Source organism: Candoia aspera, chromosome 2 (assembly GCF_035149785.1).
Source record: "Candoia aspera isolate rCanAsp1 chromosome 2, rCanAsp1.hap2, whole genome shotgun sequence".
Taxonomy (NCBI): domain Eukaryota; kingdom Metazoa; phylum Chordata; class Lepidosauria; order Squamata; family Boidae; genus Candoia; species Candoia aspera.
In genome coordinates, this window is record NC_086154.1 from 163,683,315 (window position 1) to 163,705,685 (window position 22,371).

At 41.3% G+C, this 22,371-nt stretch overlaps 1 protein-coding gene across 2 annotated transcripts in view; it reads left to right on the plus strand.

Annotated features, from left to right (window-relative positions):
* The window catches only part of PIANP (PILR alpha associated neural protein), a 32,690-nt gene extending 21,418 nt beyond the window's left edge, over window positions 1-11,272 (plus strand). For both annotated transcript variants that reach the window (XM_063294682.1, XM_063294681.1), the window contains 5 exons: window positions 345-412; window positions 1,296-1,867; window positions 2,152-2,233; window positions 6,670-6,897; window positions 9,390-11,272. In XM_063294682.1, the coding sequence (XP_063150752.1) occupies window positions 396-412; window positions 1,296-1,867; window positions 2,152-2,233; window positions 6,670-6,897; window positions 9,390-9,411 (921 nt within the window). In that variant the 5' untranslated portion in view covers window positions 345-395 and the 3' untranslated portion in view covers window positions 9,412-11,272. The remainder of the gene's footprint in view (window positions 1-344; window positions 413-1,295; window positions 1,868-2,151; window positions 2,234-6,669; window positions 6,898-9,389) is intronic.
* The last annotated feature ends 11,099 nt before the right edge of the window (window positions 11,273-22,371 follow it).

The window sequence follows — 22,371 nt, forward strand, 5'->3', positions numbered from 1 at the left end:
TAAAGTGGCCAATGACTGTTCGTACAGTCAATCCTGTGACTGTACTAACAACAGAAGAGTATCAGATTATATCCACAGTGAAACTTATTTTGATGTAAAAGGGAAACACTATTTTAGCATTGGTACCACTAAGGGTGGCTTAAGGTAGCCTCTGTTGTTGTGCACTTTGGACAAAAAGAAGTCAACATCATGAAGACATAGCAGAAAAAAAGAGGTTGTCAGGACATGTTTGTGCTGCAGTCAGATGCATATGAGGAAAGACCCATGAGAGTGCCTAAAGGTATGGAAGTGATGGTGTAGATAACATGTAACATTCATCCCTTTTTTCTTATTCCTGGTTTTAGTGAAGAATATGAGACTCATTTACACCTGTGGAAAAACTGTTGCCTCTAGCTATGGAAACTAGTTTCTGGTAAGTCCACACCATTATTTTAGAATGTAGGAGAGCAGTCAGAGCCAGACCAGGGCATCTAAAAGACTGTTTTGAAGAGGCCACTCTAACAGCTGCAGGGTCAGAAAGAGGTGGGATTAAATACATTCCCAGTAACATCAGGTGCTATAAAGTGGCTATTCTACTGACAGTAGGAATGGGTGAGGGAGTAGCTCTATTAGGAATTAAGCTGCTTGGGAACCAGTGCCTGAATACTTTGCAGTTTCACAAAGCAAGGCTCCTCCCTTGCCTCTTCCACCCAGCAATGTATTCAGGTCAGGTTCCCCATTACACTTGGATGAGGAGATTCTGGTTTAATATTGATAATCCAGGATACAAGGATTTCTTCACCAGGGCAGAACACGTAGACATGCTCCTTAAATCATATTTAATGAAGCCGCAGGTAACTGAACACAGCCACTAGACTTCTTGGGGAGAGGGGGGCAGTACCTGCTGAACGACAGGAAATTATAGAAAAGTCTGAAAGGACTATACAAAAAAAGATGAAGGCATAACTGAATCTGAACTGGAAGGTTGCAAAATCGTTCCTCTTCCCCTTACCGTGCAACTCCTTCCAGGCATGGCCTTAATTGATGAAGGTAAAAATGGTACTTAATTCTGGTTGAGAAATACTCTGCTGCTTCACCTGCCTGGTGAGCCCAAAGCATTTTCATGTCTGAGGCAATAAACCCAAATAGAAACACATACCCCTTGCTTTTCCTCATATTAAGATGGGGCACCTCCTAGTTATCTCATGAAACTATCAGAAGCTGCACAAAAACCACTAGCTGAAGCAGAGCCGTCTTGCAGCACAGAAAGGGGAGTGGTCCAATGAGTAAGGGATGTCTCTCTTTCTTCTCAACAGCCATAGGAGGTTTCCTCTGGTCTCCTGCTTCCATTTGTTGCAATTCTGGCCATTCCTCCTCCTAGCCTCAGCAGTTCCATTGCACAGCGCCTGGTCTCTTCGGACCCGTGGTCTTCTGGCAACCCGGCCATTGTGCAGCCATCGGAGCCCCTCGGCATCCAGATCTTTTTGCATCTGGGATAAGAACCTGCCCACAGGGAAAACAGGATTTCACTCTACCTCACTGCGGCAGCGACCCATGGTTTCCGAAGGGGCTAGCCAACGCCACGCCATACGGCTGAGGCGTCAGGCCCAGGGGATCCGGCCTGCTACCCCGTCTGGCTTTGAGGATGGCCCATCCTCATCTCAGTACCCCTGGGCCATCGTTTGGGGTCCCACAGTATCAGTTGATGATGGAGGTGATGCCAGCTCTGCCAACCCTGGCTTCCCACGTCTGGATTACGCCTTTGTTTCATCAAATGGAATGGCAACAGCACAACCAAATTCTCACTCTTTGCTACACAATGAAGGGCTCAACCTGCGTCAGACCCCAGCCACACTACCACCCTTCCTCTTTGGACCTCGGGGAGAAGGTAACCATCAGCTGCTTTCCCTTATTCCTTTAGAAACTGCTTTAATGATTCCATGTAACTAACAGCTTGAGTAACAAGCAGAAATTAGGCTGGGGATATTTTTGTCATTGCTAAAACTGCCTTCTGTGGCTGCTATATTTTTGCTTCTGTTTATAGACACACAGAAGTCAGTCCAGGAAATAGCTGACCTTCCTAAAAGGAGCTTAAGGTTTAGTGCTGCTCCACAAAGTTGGTGAGGAGTCACACCTCCTTCTTTCTGATTCTGCAACCTTTGTCTGTTCCAGGTGTGGACCCCCAACTCTACGTCACCATTACAATCTCTGTCATTATCATCCTTGTTGCTATGGGAATAATACTCAAGTTCTGGTGAGTAGATTTTTCACAGGTGCAAAGAGTTGTCCCAGACCTCAGCTGAAATCAAAAGTAGTATTGTGGGATGTGGCAATGGTCCTGGGAGTGGGCTATAATTGGAGATAATGAATTCCAATGCCTTAATCAAGGAAGGTCAGTTTTTTAAAATTCTCCATTCATTTGTCTTGGAAGTGTATTTTGTTGCCCTAATTAAGTGTCTCACAAGCAGTCAGGCTATATGATAGTGCTGTCTAGCAGGGAGCATTTTGTATAATATACAAATATATTCTACATTATGAAGCCCATAATATGCCTAAGGCTGCAAATGACCAGTCACTGCCCTATCAAACTAAAGGAATTGTTAGTAGTTATTCTAATGTCTGGCTCTTTACTGTTGTGAGTAATATTTAGGCTGAAGAAGACTTAAAGGTCAAACCCAGCAACTTTTAAGCCATGGATGCTTTCCATTTTCTCTTTTGGATTTTGCACAAATAAGCTGATGTCTCTGTGGAATATTTGGAACAGATCTATATTGCAGATTGGTTTCAACATTTAGAATGAACCCTGTATAGATCTGTTCCAAATTTTTTGCCTGATACATTGTTAGAGTTACATAATAAATGATGACATGATTTTACTATTCCATTATATTGCATTGGAAGTTTTTTTTAAAAAATTGCTTAGATTCTTTTCTCAGTTAAGAATGAATTTCTGTCTTCCTAGGTAACCTCCTATGTCCTCCAGTGTGCAGCTTAGGGTGAAGGCAGTGACAGTGTTCGTAATAAGGCTGAGCAGTGATCCAGATTCAGAGGGCAAAATGTGATTTGGTATCTGCATGAGCACACACGGCTCAAACTCTGGAGAGGCATTGCCAGTCTGCGTAAAGAATATGAGCTAAATGAACCGAGGATCTGATTCGGTTTAGAGTAGCTTCTGTTCACTTTTTAAAAAGATACAGCTAGTTTACATGTAACATTAGGCCATAACTCTGAGGGTTTTTGTGTTTTCGTCTTAGTGGGATATGCACAGCCACCCATATGGTTTAGTATTATATGCAAAACAGGCCACTGTCATTGGGAAAAATGTGGCTTTTTGTTATGTGTGACCCTGCCATAAAGTAAAAAGTTAGCAGCTCACTGGAATAATGGAGACACAAGATGACTGACTGAACTAGAGTTCATCTTGATGGATTGCATTATCTGCCACACAGCTGTAAAGCCGAGAGAAAATTAGGTTGATGCTGCAGATGAATGTATAACTTCTTTAAATATTTGGTCTGTGTTCATGTCAAACACCATCAAAGTATTCCCAAGGCAGGCACCAAGTAAGTGGTTTAATGGAGTCTTTTATTCAGTTGTTATAATTCAAGTCCCATTGTAGAGATTATTTTTTTGCGTACAGTGATTTTATCCATTTCATTTTTCCTTCAGATTGTTACAAAAGCCAAAGAAACTATTTGAAGAGGTAGCTTTAAAAGTTTTGCTTCAAACTTGTTATCTTCCCTTTGTAGAACAGAGGCAGGCAGTGTTTATGTGGTACAGTATAAAATGTTTCACTGCTGGAAGCTATATTTTTTATTCTGGGTACCAAGAGAAACAAAATGTTTCTAAGTAGGCAGCACCAGGACTTACTTCCTTCCTTCCTTCCTTCCTTCCTTCCTTCCTTCCTTCCTTCCTTCCTTCCTTCCTTCCTTCCTTCCTTCCTTCCTTCCTTCCTTCCTTTCTATTTTTGGTATATTATTTTTGCATTGTGATTGAATGAATATTCTAAGTCTCAACCAACATTTTTAATTCAGTTCCCTGCAAGCAAATTGTGGAAAACTGTGCCTCAGATCTCTGCTGAATTCCAGTTTGCAACTGTATGTGGATCTAAAGGTTCCAAAAATATGATTTAGGGTTGCATGTGTGTTGTAAGCCATGCACTGCCCACGTCTAATCTAGTATGTGTAGGAAACAGAATTGATTCTCCTTTCATCCACCCCCTTGTGAGGCAGGGAAGAAAGAGGAATTGCTGTCACCTACAAGACATTTAATTCATCTACTTCTGGAGGAATATTGAAACCATTTATAGATTTGTGAACCAACTGGAGTTGAAGGGAAATGGGCAGGCCTGTTATTTTCCAGAATGTTTGGGCTGCTCACCCACATCTGTGGGGCAGTGGGAATCAGGAGCAGCATGTTCATATCTTGCCACTGGAGCAAGCATATAAAGCTGTTGAGCTCAGCCCCAGTATGGAGGATTATGGGTACGTGGGTGACCTTCCTCCTTAGTGACTAGCTTTGTCCAAGCTCATAAAGCTCTAGTAGGCAGATGGGTGGGCAGGCAGGCCAGCTGGCTGGCTGGCTAACGGGGCAATTCTTTTGTATCAGTTCCTTGCCTTGTTCCTTATCCTGCATCCGAATGCAAGTGTCAACACAATGCACCGTATCAGTCAGCAGCAGCTCCCAGGGAAGCAAAAAAACCCTTTTGTTGCTAGCTCAGCTCTTGTTCAAATTCACCACCTGCATTTCTAGCACTAATTCTAAGCCCAGAATTCTTGAAATCAGAATTAAAATTGGCAACCTTAGTTGCATTAGGCAAGATGTGCAGGCAAATGTGTTTTGGAGGCTTTGACAAATAGTTGTGTTAATAATCATCTGTGTCATGTGACACCAACGCAGGAGATCCTTCAGGCAACAGGGTAGCCTCAAGGATTTAGTTTCAGAAAATGCTGCTGAGATATTGACAGCTTTTACTGAGATTTATAAATGAAAATAAAGGAGAGAGAGAGAGTGTGTGTGTGTGTAGATGTAAAGGTTTATTCAGTGGTTGTGGATTTCTCTGATGTTGGTTGCTGGTTTGGAGCATGTGTTGAGTAGCAACTGCCTTTTTTCATAACAATGAAATAGTATGAAGCAGTTTAGTTATTTAAAATTTGTAAAACAAGTGAAAACTTGTTTTACAATTAAAGCATAAAGATTTGGTGTTACGTAATTCTGAACATACATTTGTTGCTGACAGAATACAAGAATTGGTTGTAGGGATTCTTGGCAAAATCACAGTAACCAGGTTGTGTTCAGTGAACCACCAGAGATTCATACTGTCCTTTTTTCTAAGGCAGCAAACTCTAAATGCCATTCTGATGTGTTTCGTAGGTAGGTAGGTAGGTAGGTAGGTAAGTGGATGCATGTATGCATGCATGATATGATATTCGCCAAGGTTGCTCTGGTGGTTTGAGTGTTAGACTAAGAGTAAGGAGGAAGCTCAGATTCAACTCCACATTCAGTCCTGAAGCTGACTGGGAAATTACCCTCAGTCTAAATTACACCACAGGTTGTTGTGAGGATTAAACAAAGAAGGAGAGCCCTACAAAGTGCAGTAAGCAACCTGAAGTTGAGGTAGACAAAGAGAAGCTCTCTGTGGGACTTTTATATAATAAAAACACTTGGCCATGCTTATTTGAATCCTTCTCCAGTAGCAGGGAATATACTATATACTATCCCTATGAAATAAGAGAGACTGGAGTTGGGCAACAGTGGTGTGAAGTGGAGAACTGCACCATTTCCAGATGAGAGAGAAGAATAAATAATTAAAAGAGGTCCATGAAATAATAATGTACTTTATACAGAGAAAGGGGCAATCTTAACTATATTACTAATGTTATTGTTGTCATTAAGGAAGAGAGCTTTAGAAACACTCCAATATATCTGTTGTACAATGTAAAAAAAAGATCTCAGCCTCCCAAACGAATTTGGGAAACAATATTTTCCATGTTATAAATTGCTATAGATGTACATTGCTGCTGTAGGTGAAACTTACTATTTGCTTTTCTGTTCCAAATATATAAAGTGCTGTACAATAAAAACCAATCAAATATATACAGTAAACAAAACTAACAAAACTAATAAAAACAAGAATTCAAAAATAAAACCCAGGTAAAGCTCTCTCAAATACCTAAGCTTTAATTAAACATGTTTTAAAAGGACAGATATGTTGCAAGAAGGGCTCCCATTGGCAGGGAGTTCCAAAGAACCAGACAAACTCCTTTAACTGCTGTATACCAAGTCCTGGTTGTGGGGAAAGGGCAGCCAGAGTATAGCCGTTTTCTGCTGAGCTTGGCCAACACCTCATGGTGTGCATTTCATAGGCACTGTCCAATAGATGCCCATTAGACTTCCACACACAGTACCCAGTATTATAATAGTCTGAGATGTTTGGGTAGAGAAACAGTTTTGCCCTTGTTGCACTCAACATAGAGGGAATGTTCTCTGTCAACTATACAACTGGGCTTTTAATTTTCCCAGTAATCAAAATAATAATTTGAATGCTGTAAACTATAATGTCCTTGTAAAAGATACACTATGTGGAAGGAAGATACTGGAATACCCTGATAAAACTAAGTAATGGATGATCCACTGGGACTCATCTGTTGGTTCTGCCATGATGGTAACCCCCTTCTCCACCTGCCTTAGCTGGGACCGGAATCAGAAGCGCCGTCACCATTCTAGCCAGCAAAGTGAATTGCAGCAGCAGGAGAGCCAGCAGCCATTGACAGACCTGTCGCCTGCCACAGTCAGCATCCTGGGACCCTACAGCGATTCTCAGGCTCCGACACCAGAGATGGTGGAAACTGGACAAGGATTGGAAGGCTTGGAGAAGCTGGAGGGTCTAGGGAAGTCCAGCGCCTTCCAGCTCAACAGGTAAGTAACTGTAACAGGACAATATTCGGCTTGGCTTGAGTTGGCTTTTGATGGCAGAGGAGGGGAAAACAAGTGAAAATCAGAGCAGGAAAAAAAAATCAGAGGGATGCGAGCAGCTGATTTTGCGTGCAGGGTTAATGCAGCTCTACCTGAGCCACATATCAAAAGAGATTCTACATTTCGGTGCTGGTTTTGTTTCCACTTAATGTTTATAGTCTAGACTTCCTCAGACACGATGCTTGGAAGAAACCAATGGAAAATGGATGGTTTCTAAATGGAAGGTGACTTTGTAAAATTTTGTGGATTTTGGAACACAAAGGCTATCATGGGGAATGCAACCACTTTTTCTTTTGAATCTTTTCTCATTCTTTTTTTTCCCTAGCTGTTGTTCTTTGGAAGATATGCAATTCTCCTTTTCAGTTCACACCCATTTATGCTATGGCTTTTTCCCAGTGATATGAAAAGTGATCAGCAGTAAAATTTCCTCCTCCATTCCATGACAGTAAAATGTATTATTTTTTAGTTTACAGAGACATATCTGTAAATATTTGTGTTAAGAAGGTAATTAACAAAAAAGGACTACTCTACCAGCAATATCCCTAGAGCAGGATTTTTCAAACTTTTTCAGGCTGTGGAACCTGTTAGTTAGAAAAAAGAAATCCCAGAAACCTTGATCAAGAGACAACACTCCAGTGATGGAAAACTGACTGTGTTGGAGTGATTTTTTTTTCTCTAGTCTCTCACAGGTTGAAAAACCGTGCCCTAGAGAGGACAAGTTGTAGATTGAGAGCTTCAGTTGTTTACTCTGTATGTACTATGCTTTGTCACTGTGTTCCAGTTCCATTTTAGTTATAAAACATTAGCAAATATTCATTAAAGTATTAATGGCACTGGGGAGAGGGAAGGTTGACCTTCTATTCTTGTATGTGTATAACCTGAAGTAATGTATGTATAAACCAAAAACAGAGATACAAAGACTTCAGAAACCTCAACGAAAATAGTTCAGAAGCAATTGATTGATTATGTACCATCAAGTTGTTGTTGACTCTTAGCAAACACATAGATACATTTCTTTCACTCCCTAACCTGGCCTTTCAGGTCTTCCAGCAGTGCACTCACTGCCACCATATCTGAGTCTACCCACCATGCTGTTGGTGGGCCTCTTCTTCTCCTTCTTTCCACTTTCCACCTGTCCTGAAGTAATGAATCATTGTTATAGGCTGGGGATAGGCCATGTCCCTAGATGTTGATGAACTATAGTTCCCAGTAGCCTCAGGCAACATGGCAATGATAAAGGATGCTGGAAGTTGCAGGTTGTTGGTGTAGGAAAAGCAAGAAAGAAGAAACAAAAGATAATCCTTAAAAACAGTTACGAGCTTTACAAATAATGGAAGAGAAATCTTGCTGTGTGTCACCATTCATATCACAGCAGAGTCCAATATGCCTGTAGGACAGGCAGGACCACCAAGGCAGCACGAGTTACATTACCTGAGTGAACTGCATTTTTTCCCAATACAATGACATATAAATACAATACACTGGTTTCCAAGTAGTGGGTTGGGATCCCTAAGCCAAATCATAGTAGATTAACTGCCACCATGCAAATACATGGTAACAAAATTACTTAGAGCTCTAATATATGTTGGCTGAAAGTGGGCTAAAGGCTGAAGACTGCTAATACTGTAATACATTTGATAGTGGAAAATGTGAAGTTTCTTCAACAGAAGCACCACTTCTGAGGGTGTCTTGGTTGTATATACTAAGTGTACAACAGCAGCTGGATCATCAAAAACTACAGTTAATCAGCGAGAATCAAATATTAATGAGTAGAATCACAAGTTAAAGACAGACATCTGTATGATGTGAGAGTATTTTTGATAAAGGACTTCTTCTTACAACCAATTCCTATTTTACTTTTTTGTTTTTAATTTTCCCATCCTTGGTAACTCAGAAGACATTTCTCTAATCAGGATATTCCATTCCTTGATATTGTAAGCAAGGGGAAGACTACTCCATCCTGGGTCTTCCCCTTGCACACAACGTGGGAATAGCATTGGCAGAAAGGACTGTCCTTGTGCTACCTGCGTAGGCGCTCTCTCTGCCCCAGGGGTAGTTGTATATCCTTCTTCCTTCTAAAGACTCCTGTCTATAGGGGTTCCCTCCGACAAATGGGAGACAATAGATGCAGCAATGAGAAAGCAAGAACTGAAGGTTTGGTAATGTAAATTTATTTAAATGTAATAGTCAATGGAAGTACTGTCACTTTTCCTAAAAGTTATCTATTGGAAAAGCATTTTGGCATAGTGTAATGACTTGCATGCTACCCCTTTTTATAGAGAACTAGGAAGTTTTAGGAATAATCTCATCCAGGCTATTATAGCACTGCAATAGATCAGATGAATCCACTCTATTCTTACTATCTAAGAACTGGGAATATTTTTATATATGTCTCTAACTCTCTCCCACCCCATCTCTATTTCTTTCTTACTCAGGATTCCACTGGTGAACTTGTGACTGAGTGCACTAGAAGGAATAGGGCTTGATGTCCTTATACTGAGCTCAAATGCTGAATCTTCAAGGGAGTCCCAGAGAAATGGCAGCCCTTTCTTTAGTCCCATCCTCCTGCAATGCCACTCCTGGCGCAACAGAAGAGTTATTGTGGACCCCGTTGTGTCATGTCCTTCCACCATCACTGCGGACCCGACCAAAACAAGGATGAGCTCAGGTCCAACCTGCCAGGCTGGGCTTCACAGAGCCCCTTGGTGCACGGTGATTGGGGCAGTATCATGCAAGCAAAGCCCAGGGGAGGAACAAGAGGATGAAAAAGTTACTAGCATCATAATAATTTTAATGTGTCTCCCTTGTATCTTGACACAAACAGTTGCATACAGATATTTATTACTAAGCATGCTTGATACCAAGAGGCAGAATGCTGTGTGTCTTCCCTTCCTCCCCAACTCCTGTTCTTTTCTTCTTCATGTGATCTGATGGGTCTTCCAAAAGGGCAGTCCTCAGCATCACTTTTTGGGGGGGAGGGGGGACGATGAGGATCTTTATGCATTACAGGAATAAACGCATAGGAAGCGAAAGCAGGATGAAGGAGAATTAGATACAAAGAGTCAGTAACAAACAGCACACCACACTCAGTTTCCTATGGTGGTTTTCAAATTAACCTTTTCTCTAGAATTGCCATCCCTTGTTCATCTTTTTTCTAAATTGTGTTCAAGTATCATACTGAACCATAGGATCTGGTTAATCCAAATGTGCCACTTGTAAGCATTAGTTCCACCCACCCATTTCCCTTTGAGAACCATGGCTTGTTTATAGTTAACTGAAACGGAGCAAACACTTCTGTCCAGAGTTAATCAGAGAACACAGCCACAAACAAACAAAGCCATGGCTACTTCAATGAAACATCTGCAAGAGTGGTCTGTCTAGTAAGGACAGGCTAACCATAACTGAAGCTTTGATAGGGCCTTGTGCCTCCCATTAAATGTTTCCTGGCTGCAGGTGCGGTGTGCTTGATTGCTCCATAATGAGAATAGATAGGAGATAAGTGAAAAGCTATTAATGGCCCTCTGAATAGCGTCTCTTCAACCCAATGCAGTCTTTGTTTTGACAGCAGAACAAAAATGCACTGGTGGGGTTTGTTAGTGGTGTTTTTGTCTTTAAAAAAATATTGTGGAATTATGTCCCCCCTCCTCTCCATGGCAGAAAACTAGCTATTGAGGAATTAAAAAAGGAAATTGCTAGTTTATATGGCTAGGAACTTTCACTAAACAGAACCTTTTTGTGCACAAACATGGTAAGACTTTCTTGATAGCGGCAAGCGTTGCTCCTTTTGTATTAAGAGTATGTGTAGAATCTCTGATTGATTTAATGTATTGCCAACTGCAGCAGAGCAATTCCTTAGCACCACTAATGCACTGTAGTATGTAAACAACCCATACCACCTGTGTTCTTGAACCTTTAAGCACATTCCTTGCTATAGCTATTGAGCCAAGAGGGCATTTCTTTTATGTCCCCTTCATCTGCCCTTCTGAGGCATCTCTTCCATTCTATTTCTGGTTTTCCCACCACGGTTACTGGATCAGGCTTGCCTGTCTTTATGCTCCCAGTGAAAACATTGGCTTGCAATAAGTGTGGCCTCTCAAAGCATTGTAAAGTGCCAAATGCATCTCTTCTAGGAAGGGATTCCAAATCCGATATATCGCTGCTGACAGTGTTATGTGGTGTATGTAGTGTGCATTGTGCCCTTCCAACTAGGAATGTACTTGGAATAAGAGTTTCAGGTGGAGATTTTAAGATGGACACCCCAAGAGTTATCAACCGCATGTAGCCACTGGAGCCCCCTAAACCTGCATTACTAAACATTTCAGCCTCATCATCGAGTCTCCTGGGGCCTGCTCCTGTTTTAAGGCATGGCCCAACTACCTGAACCGTCTGATGCTTCTTAGGAGAAAGAGCCACTTCTTTGCAGCGCCATCATTATCCCCGGGTGTTCTGTATTTTCTGCTGTGGATTCTACAGCTTAGAACAAATAATAAATAACAAGAGTATATGTGTATAGCTTCTGCACAGCATCTACAGAACTGTGTTGCGTAAGCGGAACAAAAGCGAAATCTGCTTTTTGAAATACAGGCATCTGTTCCAAGGCCCCAAGGAAGCACTTGCTTGTTCTTTTTATTATTTCAGTTTCTGACAAGCACAACTTCTTTATCAAACGCTCCTCCGGTAATTATATCTGAGCTTCCAATGCAAAGCCGCTTTTCTCTGACAAATCCACAAGGGGTGCGTTCCTTTGTACCCGTCTTCCCAGATACTAGATTACATAGTTATGAGATATTCTGCACAAACATTTATTACGTTTATATCTTGCTCTTCCCCCAGGAAACTCATTGAACCATTAGTAGGTGCCCTCCTGTCACTTTTAGCCTCACAACACCTCTGTGAGGTGAGAACGAGAAGAGTGGCCCAAGGTTATCTGAGCGGAATAAGAGATTTGAAGCTAGCCAGGTATTTGGGGTTTTAACCCAACTGCTACACCATACTGGCCCTCTTAAGTGCTGGAGAAAAATGCACGCGTAACATTTCACATTCCAAATCACTTCTATCATACGAACACTCACTCAGAGCTAAGTTGTACTGTTCTGTTAGGATTCCAGTCTTAGAATCACCAAGAGCTGAAAGGAGGATGGGCACCCGGTACTACTGAAAGTGGGAGGGGGGCTGTTGTAATATTATTTTAATTAAGGAAGAAATAAAGGAAACTTGCCATTGTTGTTTGTATTTATCCCTCTCCTCTCTTTGTAGTATACTTAATAATAATTAAAACGTTTGCATTCTTCCATCTGCTTAAGGATATGATACAGAGAAAATTATTTTAAAGTGCCATTTATTTAAATACGGAGTTACGTCTATTTTTAAATTAAGAATTGATTGCCATAATAAAGCCAGCATAAATTTCTTACTCAAGTGAAATAACTTTGTAGTTTATTTTTATGTAGTAAAATGAAGTTAGTAATCCCTTCTGCTTGTTTGGGGCAAAGGGATCTTCACCTAGTCGTTAAGAACTATACAGCTCTATATTTTATTAATTGTATCAATAGCACAGAGTTAGAACCTGACTACCAAGACTCCTAGTGGAAAGCATAGAGCACCCAGGCACACCTATTAAGCAGAAAAAAAAATACCATAACTCTATCCTGTTTTTCTGAGTTTGATATGCAGAAATCAGTCAATTGAGCTCTTTTTAGCTTGTTTATAAATGTCATATTTTATTGTGTATACACAAAGCTGCTCTTAATTTGGCAATTCATAAGACCTAATTCCCCCCTCCCCATCAAAATTAAAGGAGAGTTGGAGTGGATGATGCTGTAGCTTATGAAGTAAAGCAAGAAAAAGGCATGCAGAAATAATGTTAAGATTTCCCATCACTGGAACTAAAGAAAAAAATGGTGTCTATATAAACCTTGGGAGGGAAGGCGAATAACTGGTTAGGTGCTTAACTACGTAGATGTTTATCTTTTCTATTTCTGTGTTCTCTTCCCTTGATAGGTATTTGCAGAAGATGGGGAGTCTTCCTTAGAAGAACAATAGTGTTCTCTAACCTTTAAAAATATTAATCCTCATTCTGTTACAATAGAGTGATGTCAGCAAGTCTGACTAAAGATGTCTTAGCATATGAAATGGAAAATGCAAAAATCTTTAACATGGGATTCTGTTGGTGGGTAATCCACTGTGCTTACTGTTTCGGCTGTTCCTGTCCTATGCTCATGCCAGCTTGACTCTAAGCCAGCTTAAGAAGGCCTGTCCAATATATAAATATATACTGTATTTGTTTCTAAGGGCTTTTTGACTGATTTTTACCAGAACGGTTGCAATACCACAGTCAGTATAGCTCTTTGAACATTGCTGGTTCAAAATCTAACATGTTTAAAAATTATAATGTTTCTTTCCAAGATTCCTGTTTCTCTCTTGGCTTTATTTTTTTTTTTTTGGTAATAATTACATTTCCACTGATTTTCCAGTCACCTGAGATAGAAGGGTTTCATCCCCAGCTTCCCAGCAGGCTGTAGCTTAAAATAGCCCAACTGTTACTTTTAAGATATTAAACACAATCCATGTTAGCATCTGATGGGTTATTTATATGGGGGAAAAGACTGAGCAGCTGCAATGATCATAGCTAAGTTGTTCTAAAATTATTTCTCCCAGCAGGAATAGGAGGAGGTAGCATTAGAAACTGTTGGGTGGGCAAAGCAGAGGTGCCACCAAAGGAAGCAGGGAAGGTTAGGCAAAACTGAAGAGTGAGGTGGGTGAGAATGAGGAGAAGCCATGTTGTAGGCTTTCCTGAGCAGCAGGCCAGCATTCCTCCATTCTTGGTTTGGATTCATACTTCATTTTGACACAGGAAAGACCTATGAACAAGCCCTGGATCTGCTCCAAGGTTTTCCAGGGGAAAGGGGTGCTTGAAGTCCCCAGTTGGGAAGCCTCATCACCTCTTCAGCATTGCTCCTCCTGCCCTTGCCCCAATAAACCAAAGGAGCAGAAGGAGACTTCTCTTTGCACGCGTGGTTTATACACCTGAAGTGGGCAGGTAGAGAGGCAGCTCACCTAACAGGAGGAAAAAAGAAGCCAGCAGTGATTAGCTCTGATAGGTTATGGCCGAGGGCTAATGGATCTGGTCCTGAGAGAATGCGATTCTGCCTCCATGACAGTATGTTCAGCCAGTACGTTCAGCTCCATAAAAAGCTTCTTTAACCTCCCTGCATTGGAACACTTAGAGCTTTCTATGTCACTATTTATTTTTGTGAGCCTCTGCATCAGTCATAGCATATTAAATGCTGTTAATTGTAACTGCATGACCACACAGAGCTTCGCAAAGGGGGTGGTTACACTGCACAATGAATGCACTGTCTATCCCTGCTACAGTCAGAGTTCTTTGTCGGGTGCTAATTCTCTTGTTGGCCATATTGCAGACGTGAGAACTGCAATGGTACCATCAGACAAATAGCATCTGGGACCCAAACAACCCATGGAACAAAAGCCACCTGGCTTTGTATTTTCCAAGGAAAACACTGTAATGTTTCCCCTGTTTGTTTACTTGCCTTCATGCCAATATTGGTTTTTTTAATAATAATTTTATTAAAGATTTACAACAATAAAAACTAATACAAACTAAAAAAAGAAAAGAATAAAAAGAAAAAATAGAAGGTGCAGAAAAGAAAAAAAGAAAAAATAGAAAAGAAAATAGAAAAGAAATTTAAAAATAAGAATATAGTAAAGAAAAAGAAATATATAAAGAAGTGATGTTCCCCTTCATCACGACAAGTATAAACAATTTTAGTAACTTATCACCTTCTCTTAAAATACAACAAATGATCTCTTCTTCCCATATCCCATCTCTTATCTATAAACAAATCCATAAAATCTCATCATTTCTGTCCTGATATCAGCAAAAGTCCATTAAGGGTTACCAGAGATAACAACATATCTATTTTGCTCAAATAAACCAACTTTATATTCCTTCCTTTTACTTCTAACAATCTTGAACTTTAGTCCCTTCAAATGATGCCCTATAACTTGATTTCTTTTCATTTTTTCTTTGTCCCTTCTCACAAAATTCTTCAAAGCTTTAACAAACATCTTTTGTAAATCCAATATAGGAAAATTCTCCAGGTCAATCTTTTGGTTTGTTATTTGTATTATCCCTTTTAATTATTAAGACATCAGCCAGTTTCTTTTGATGTCCAGTGTAACATCTTTTTCCATGTCATTCTTGTAGCCTTCATTTTTAAATCCACTTTCAAATCAATCATGTCAGGTAATACTTGTTCCTCTTCCATAGCATCTTTTAAACACAGTCTATCTATAGAGGCAGACACTCTTAAAATTAACTTTTGGGTCCATTGTTCAACAATATCCTTCTGTATGTCCAATGTTAAAATATTTTGCTTCATTCTGTATTAGTAAGTTGAGTTTGAGTGATCTTCTCCTTTAATTGTAATCTTTAGTTCCTTCTAGTTCCCTCTGGTGTCCAATTTTTTAAAGTCTTATCTTTTTTTTTAAGAATTCAAAACAAAAACATTTTCCCATGGGAAGGATTCTTTATAATTAATTCCAAAATCTTATTTCAGATTTATCTGCACTCTTAGTCTGTTCATAACTTTCTAAAATCAAAGTTGTAATCACCCTTTTGCTGCTTATTCCAGAAAAAAAATTAAGTCCTTAAACTTTATTTAAAACTTCTTTTGCTAGGGATTGAAGGAAACTCACCCAGTGCTATAAAACTTGTTGATATGAAGGTTCCTAATAGCTGAAAAGCAGTTAGCAAGCAATTTCCAAAAGTGATTTAAAAAGGAAGTATGTGAACCCAGTGTCCTTTTGAGGTGCCAACCAGTTTGAGCAAGATGGCCATTCTCTCATCTCCCAGAGCTCTGAATCTGTTGGATACTGCTGTCTTGTGGTCTCCTTGTGAGGAACAACTGTATGGAGCACTTGTGGGTGATCTAGAGTCCTCTCCTTGTCCACAGAGGAATTACAAAGAGCCAGTCTACTCACCAGCTCTTCATTCTGCCACGGTCATTGGCTCTGCTTTTCGTGGAGCTGTCTTCAGTTTGCCATTTTTTCCCCAGAAGTCTCCAATATTTCTTTTTGATTTATATACACACTGGGTCTTAATCTGCACCATTGAACAATGATTCAGTTGAACCAAGAGAAGAAGCTAAAAATCCCATGGGTTCCAATTATTCATTTATGGATTTCTATGCTATCCTTCACCATACAGTACATATTTTCACAAATGATAAAGCCATAAAGTTCTTTTGCAGTCTGACTTTGTCCCACTTGCATCTGCAATATTAAATTCCCCTTACACCCCCCCTCATGGTAAATAATCACTTAATCCAACGAGGTCCATTGTTGGGGAAGGGGTGGGGAAGAGATTGATTCCAGGATTTTCCTTGTATTAAGTTAAAGGGCTATCCTTGGGCCAACAGAAAATTACACTAGCACAAAATTTTCAGCCCCTACTGGTGATCCCTATCCTCCCAGAAGCACAATGCCAGCTTTTATACCTCCAAATGGAACTGCTCTTATTTATGATGTACAGAGCATGTTAAGGACAGGGACTGGAGAATTCTTCCAGATTATTTCTGTGCTATTCCACCAAAGGTCATTGCCTGGCAGGAAAACATGCATCATTCACTCTCTTTAACATTGGATGAGGATAGGGCTGGCAAGGAAGGGAGTTTTGACAGATAGTTGGACCACTGGGTTTAGCCATCTGTCAAAACTCACTTGGGTTTTGTAGAAGTGTTTTATGTGGGTGTACTAAAAAGCTGCCTGATATCAGCTGATGCACAGATTTACCATTATTCCAGAAGAGCACTAAACCCACATTCAGAAACAGCCCGAACAATAGCTTAGAAGCATGGGGAGCATTGTCCCACTTCACCAGCAGAAGCCCCATCACCACTCCTAGCTGGTTGCTGTTCAGGTGTTCCACGGCATAATGGCCATGGAAAATAGTGTCCCCATACTAGCCAAGAGATCTTGAAAAAGGATTTGTGGGGCATATTTGTGCTGCAGTTAGATTCAAGTGAGGAAAGGCTCAAAGATATGCAGGAAAGAATTTCAGAGAAGGGCAGCAAGCCATGTGACCACTGGGAAGGAGTGGTAGGATCTGGTGAAAAATTCTGTTCATCCCTCTGCTTTCCCTCCAGTTCTCTTTTCCTCAAATTCCTCCACTCTCATCTCTCGCCCACTACTTCAGTTGTGACAAATGTTTTGTGCCCCTATCATTTCCATGCAGGAAATTATGGAACACCCAAGATGAAAGTGGGCAGTCAGGCATGGAGTACCAGCATGAGATTCAGCATGGGTCCCAGTCAGGAATGAGTTCTGCCATCAGCATTAAGAGGTTTTAATTATTTTTTAATGGAACCATTTTCTCTCAAGTGCGGCACTAGAAATACAGCATCACAATATAATTGTGGATTTTTGTTTTTGTTTTTCAGTTCAATGGTCTATTTCCTGAAAGACTGAGAGATGGCCAAGCATGGGGGGTGGGGGGATTGTTAACAGGCATGGTTAAAGGAAGAGCAGTGTGGCTACAAAATTAAGGGCAATTATGTGTAAGCAATTTCCTTCCACCACTGCTTCCATCACTGTCACATGTAACAAATGCCTCTTTTGCTGTATGTGCCATGGAAACCCATCACTACTTGAGGCTACTTGTGGCAGAATAAGTGTGTGTCTATTTGTAACATGTGACAGTGTACTTGCAGTTTTTCTCATGGAAGTGGAATATTTATAAAACATTTAGCATGTGTGCAGGGTCACTGTGTCTTTCTTCTCCCTCTTCTGCCCCTCGTGCACTGTATGATATATTTTTGTAGAATTCTTTTCTTCTTGTGGTGAAATTCTTAATACCTGTGGAATGTTAAGTTTCAATAATTTTAAAATAAAACTGCAAAATGCTAAAGAAAATGGCTTGTGTGTACTCTTACTGGCTGAGCTATCCAGTTATTGTGAATAACCATATTGTTATAGCATTGCTTTCTCCATCTTGGGTTCATCCACATGTGCTAGAATCTAGACCAGTGTTTCTTGACCTTTTGTCACATATGGCCGCCTTCCAACCTTGTTTTAATCCTGAGGCCCCCCTTTCCAGGTCCCATTACTGGATACAGACATGGGCAGTAACTGGTGCATTTTCTGGTGTCAAGAAGACAGTATTTGCAATATAATACACTTTGCTTTTCTGTGCCCCCCCATCACATGCTGTGGCCCCCATTACATGTTTTTCACCTGTGGCCCCCTTAAAATATCTTAGGGCCCCTAGGGGACCATATGGCCCCCAGTTAAGAACTGCTGGTCTAGACTACAGCTTCCACAGTCCACAGGAAGTACAGCCAATGGCTGCATAATTAGAATTATGAAAACTGGAGTCCCACGTACCTGGAAGACCCCATCTGGGGAAAGGAGCAATGCTTGATAAGAGAGAGTTTGGGCAAAAGGATGCTCGTGGTTCATATTATCCCAGGGTGGTCAGCACATTATTCCTAAGAAGAGCTAATTGATCTATATACTACTAAAACTCTCATGTCTGTTTGTAACCTTCAATTGGGCAAAATGATATATCACAGGGCATCAATTTTTGCACTAAGGTGCCTCAAATGGGCTAATTTAAAGGATGCATCCAAAATCCAGTACCCATGACTCCCGTGGGATTGAAATTTGGCAAAGTTGTGGCCACTTCAGCGCCACCATGCCTTCTGACTACACATCTGAGAAACCCATACGTTGCGTGGTGCAAGGGAAGATGGGAAGGATGTACCCCTTCCCTCTTTCCCACCTTCCTCTGGCCCCTGTGCCCAGTCGGCTGGCAGCAAGGCCCAATTGGCAAGCGGCAAGCGGCTGCTTTGGAACCAAGGCCGAAATCTGCAATCTCTTAATAGCAGTGGGCAGTGAGGGAAGGATGAGGGAGTGACTCAGTTGCCTGCCTTCTTCCTGCCTGGAGGGAGGGGGCCCTTGGGGACATGCCAGGATGGGGAGCAGCTGTGCAGTTTTCCTCGCAATCCATGGCTCCCTTTGTTCCCCCTCACCCCAGCAAAGTGGCAGGTAGTTCTGCAGGTTCTACTGAGGAGGAAGAGGAGTGCTTTCCAATGCTCCCTGCCAGCTTCCCACAAGCAAAGTCAAGGGGGAAGCCAGCAGGAAGTTGGAAGTCGCTCTCACTCCCACTACTTTTTTGCCCACCCATGGTCATTCTGTTTCTTCATTTAGGCAAGGAAGTATCTCTGAAGTGATGACCCAGTGGGTCACAGGTTGTCTAGTAGGAGATAGTCTTCGATAGAGATCTCTGGAAAGTTTCAGGTGAAGCTACCAAGAGGTTTGAAAAGAGGACACATCCTAGCCCACAGGACTAAAGGGAAGGTCAGTGTACTGTGTATTGAAAGGAACCTTTTGGCAGAGCCCAAGCAGAAGATTAGGTGAAAGCTGGAAGCTCTTTGTGAAGATGCTTCTCTCTGGAGTTTAAGGTGAGACAGAGGACATGCTGCCTGGCATACATTGGGTACTGCCAGAATATCGACAGGTTTGGCCCGAGTTATTTTGGTACCTTGGATGAGAAAATGGCGTCTTCTTCCTGCCAATTAACAAAGGACACAGATACTAGCAAGTACTTCAACAAAGCTTGTGAAGAAGAGTTGGGAATCCACAGAAGACCTTGCTGGTCATTTGGGCTCCATACGTCAGTCTGGACATTCTCCCACTCAGCGATACCCTGTTTTGCCTCGTTTGACCTCCTGATTGGAATGCTTCTGAATTTTCATCCTTGCTTCTATAATCGCTGCTTTTCCTGTACTGTAATGCACAATTTCCCACCATAAAAACATTTTGTAACATTGTAATTTCAGGCTGCAGCAGGCAGGGAGGAGGAAGGGGAGACAGAAATAACTGGAAGAAAAGGAATAGCGAGGCAGGGAGCCGAAAGCTTGTTTGCTCAGGTCCCCCACCCTTTCTATTTAAGGCTCTCCTTTAGCTTTCTTTTGTGTCCAGGGTGCAGCTGCTCCTGCCATTCCAGTTTTCCAGGGGTGAAAACTGGAACTCCACTCACCCACCATCTGCTTTAACACCTTCACTTTGTCAAGCAGGCAATCAATAATGGGAAATGAGAGCACAGCATTAAACGGACACATATTAAACCTTGCCTCTCCAGAGAGCTTGGAGTGGAGGATGGATTAATTAACTCCTTTCAGCTGCAGTGAGGAATTCTTTCCTGAGATGAATATAGGAAGGGTCAGAATTCTCAACACTTTTCAGAAATGAGGTTATCCCCACTTGGCATCAAGGAAGGCATTACAAGTAAAGGTTTTATTCCAATAGAACTTATTCAGGACAGAGTACCACACAGGGGGATTCTGACTAAACCCCCGTCTTTGCTCTCACCATAAATATGGGGCAGCAGTGCACCAACTAGGAGTGGGTGGTTGAATGTAGACTTTAAAAAGAAGTGACAAATGAACTCACCCACTTATTTAGACAGGCAGGGGGGAAATGCTCAGTGGATCTACAAATATTAGCAGAGCTGAGGCTAAGCCAGTTGTAAGCAGGCACTTTTGCTGTTTGAAAGGGGAAATGCACTTGTGGAAGGGCACAGTAAGGAGATCTACAGAAATGCTTGGAATCAGAAGTTGTGAGGATTTTTCTGCTTTGGAATGTATTTTGTTCCCCCTTGTTCTTGCTGCATCAATATCATACTTAGGCTACAAAACCGTGCCCCATCTTTGAGGTTAGAAGAGTGGTCCCTCCTAATCTATGACTGGCCATTTCCAAAGTCAGATCTTCTAACTATGGAAAGTGCCGACAGGGAGAGTAGGAGGATTGGGAAGGCCAGGGAGGTAATCTTGTATCACCTGCATAAAAACCCTCTTGGCCCAAAACAGAGACCAGTGCCAGACAGACCCTGCAATCCTTGCCATGTAAAATAGCTTAGGTGGGAAGAGCAGTCAACTTAATTGAGAAAGTACAAGGATTTTTCCCCCAACCTAAGAGTTTTCCTTTAACTAAGGGTTTTTTACATTTCTTTCCCCTCTTCCTTTTCAAAGATGATCTCTCACAAAAATCCATGAATATTAACTTATTTTTGATAGTATGGGCTACCAACAACTATGCTGAAGTCTGAAAGGGCTGCGTTCTTCTTCTTCAAGCAACTTGTCGTAAAGACACAATCACAAGGCTCCACGTTCAACAGACTGGTCAGTTCTGAGAGTGATCAAATCCCGAGGACCTCCTCCTCCGTGATTTAATGTATTTCAGTTGCTTCTGTTTCTTCCCTTGGCATGACGCTTCCATGTAAACAAAGTGGGAGGCAAGAGACACTTGGTCAGATGTCCTGCAGTAGAAGATATCAGATATGAGTTATTCCCTCTATAATGGCAGGGATGCTCCAGATTTGCATCTCACTGGATTCTGTTTCTGCTTCAGCCGAGTCTTGATACTGGAAAAGAAATGTCACCTCCAAGGTTGATTTATCAAACACAGGAATAAATTACTTCAAATGAAGAGTGGAAAAGTGCTGAGATAGTCATGAATATTCAGGAAGTAATTCAAATAACCCCAATAAGGAAATTAATTACAAGAATGATTAGGGCTGCCAGTTCCTTTTACTTGGAAGCACCAACAATTGCCTCTACATAATCTAGTTTGCTGGGGGGGGGGGGGTTGCAGAAGAATTGAAATCCCATCGTACCTTTTTCTGGGTTGAAATCCAGACAGTGGGCATAACCACACCACCATGTGACTAGGTAAGAGACATTCACTTTCTATAAAGTTGGACTTATCTTTAAAAGGAAGCTAAATATTAATTGAGAGCCAGTTTGGTGTAGTGGTTAAGGCACTGGGCTAGAAACAGGGAGACCGTGAGTTCTAGCCCCACCTTAGGCATGAAGCCAGCTGGGTGACCTTGGGCCAGTCACTTTCTCTCAGCCCTAGGAAGAAGGCAATGGCAAACCACTTCTGAAAAACCTTACCAAGAAAACTGCAAGGACTTATCTAGTATGTGAGTATTTTGTTTTTAATTTCTATTTTTGGCATCACATGGAACATAATTCTGATTTTCTCCTTCAGGCACCACAAAATATGGTTGGAAAAAAATAGGGTAAGAGAGCTATTGCCCTTGAATTCCACTTGGGGTTTCCCAGAAACATTTGTTTTGCCCTAGTTGGAAACAGGATACTGGACTATATCCAGCAGGACTTCTATATTTATATTTCTGCTAGTAGGACAAGAGAACATGAAAATATATATATGTGAAGAACCTTATCATTAAACTTCAAAGATACTGATTTTCAAGAACAGCCAATTCCCAATTTTAATTTTCAATCTTAACCAAAATACTAATATTTGAAATGCATAATTGTTAAATACAGACAAGACTTATACTTTGCCTGTTAACAGATGGCAGAAACTGGT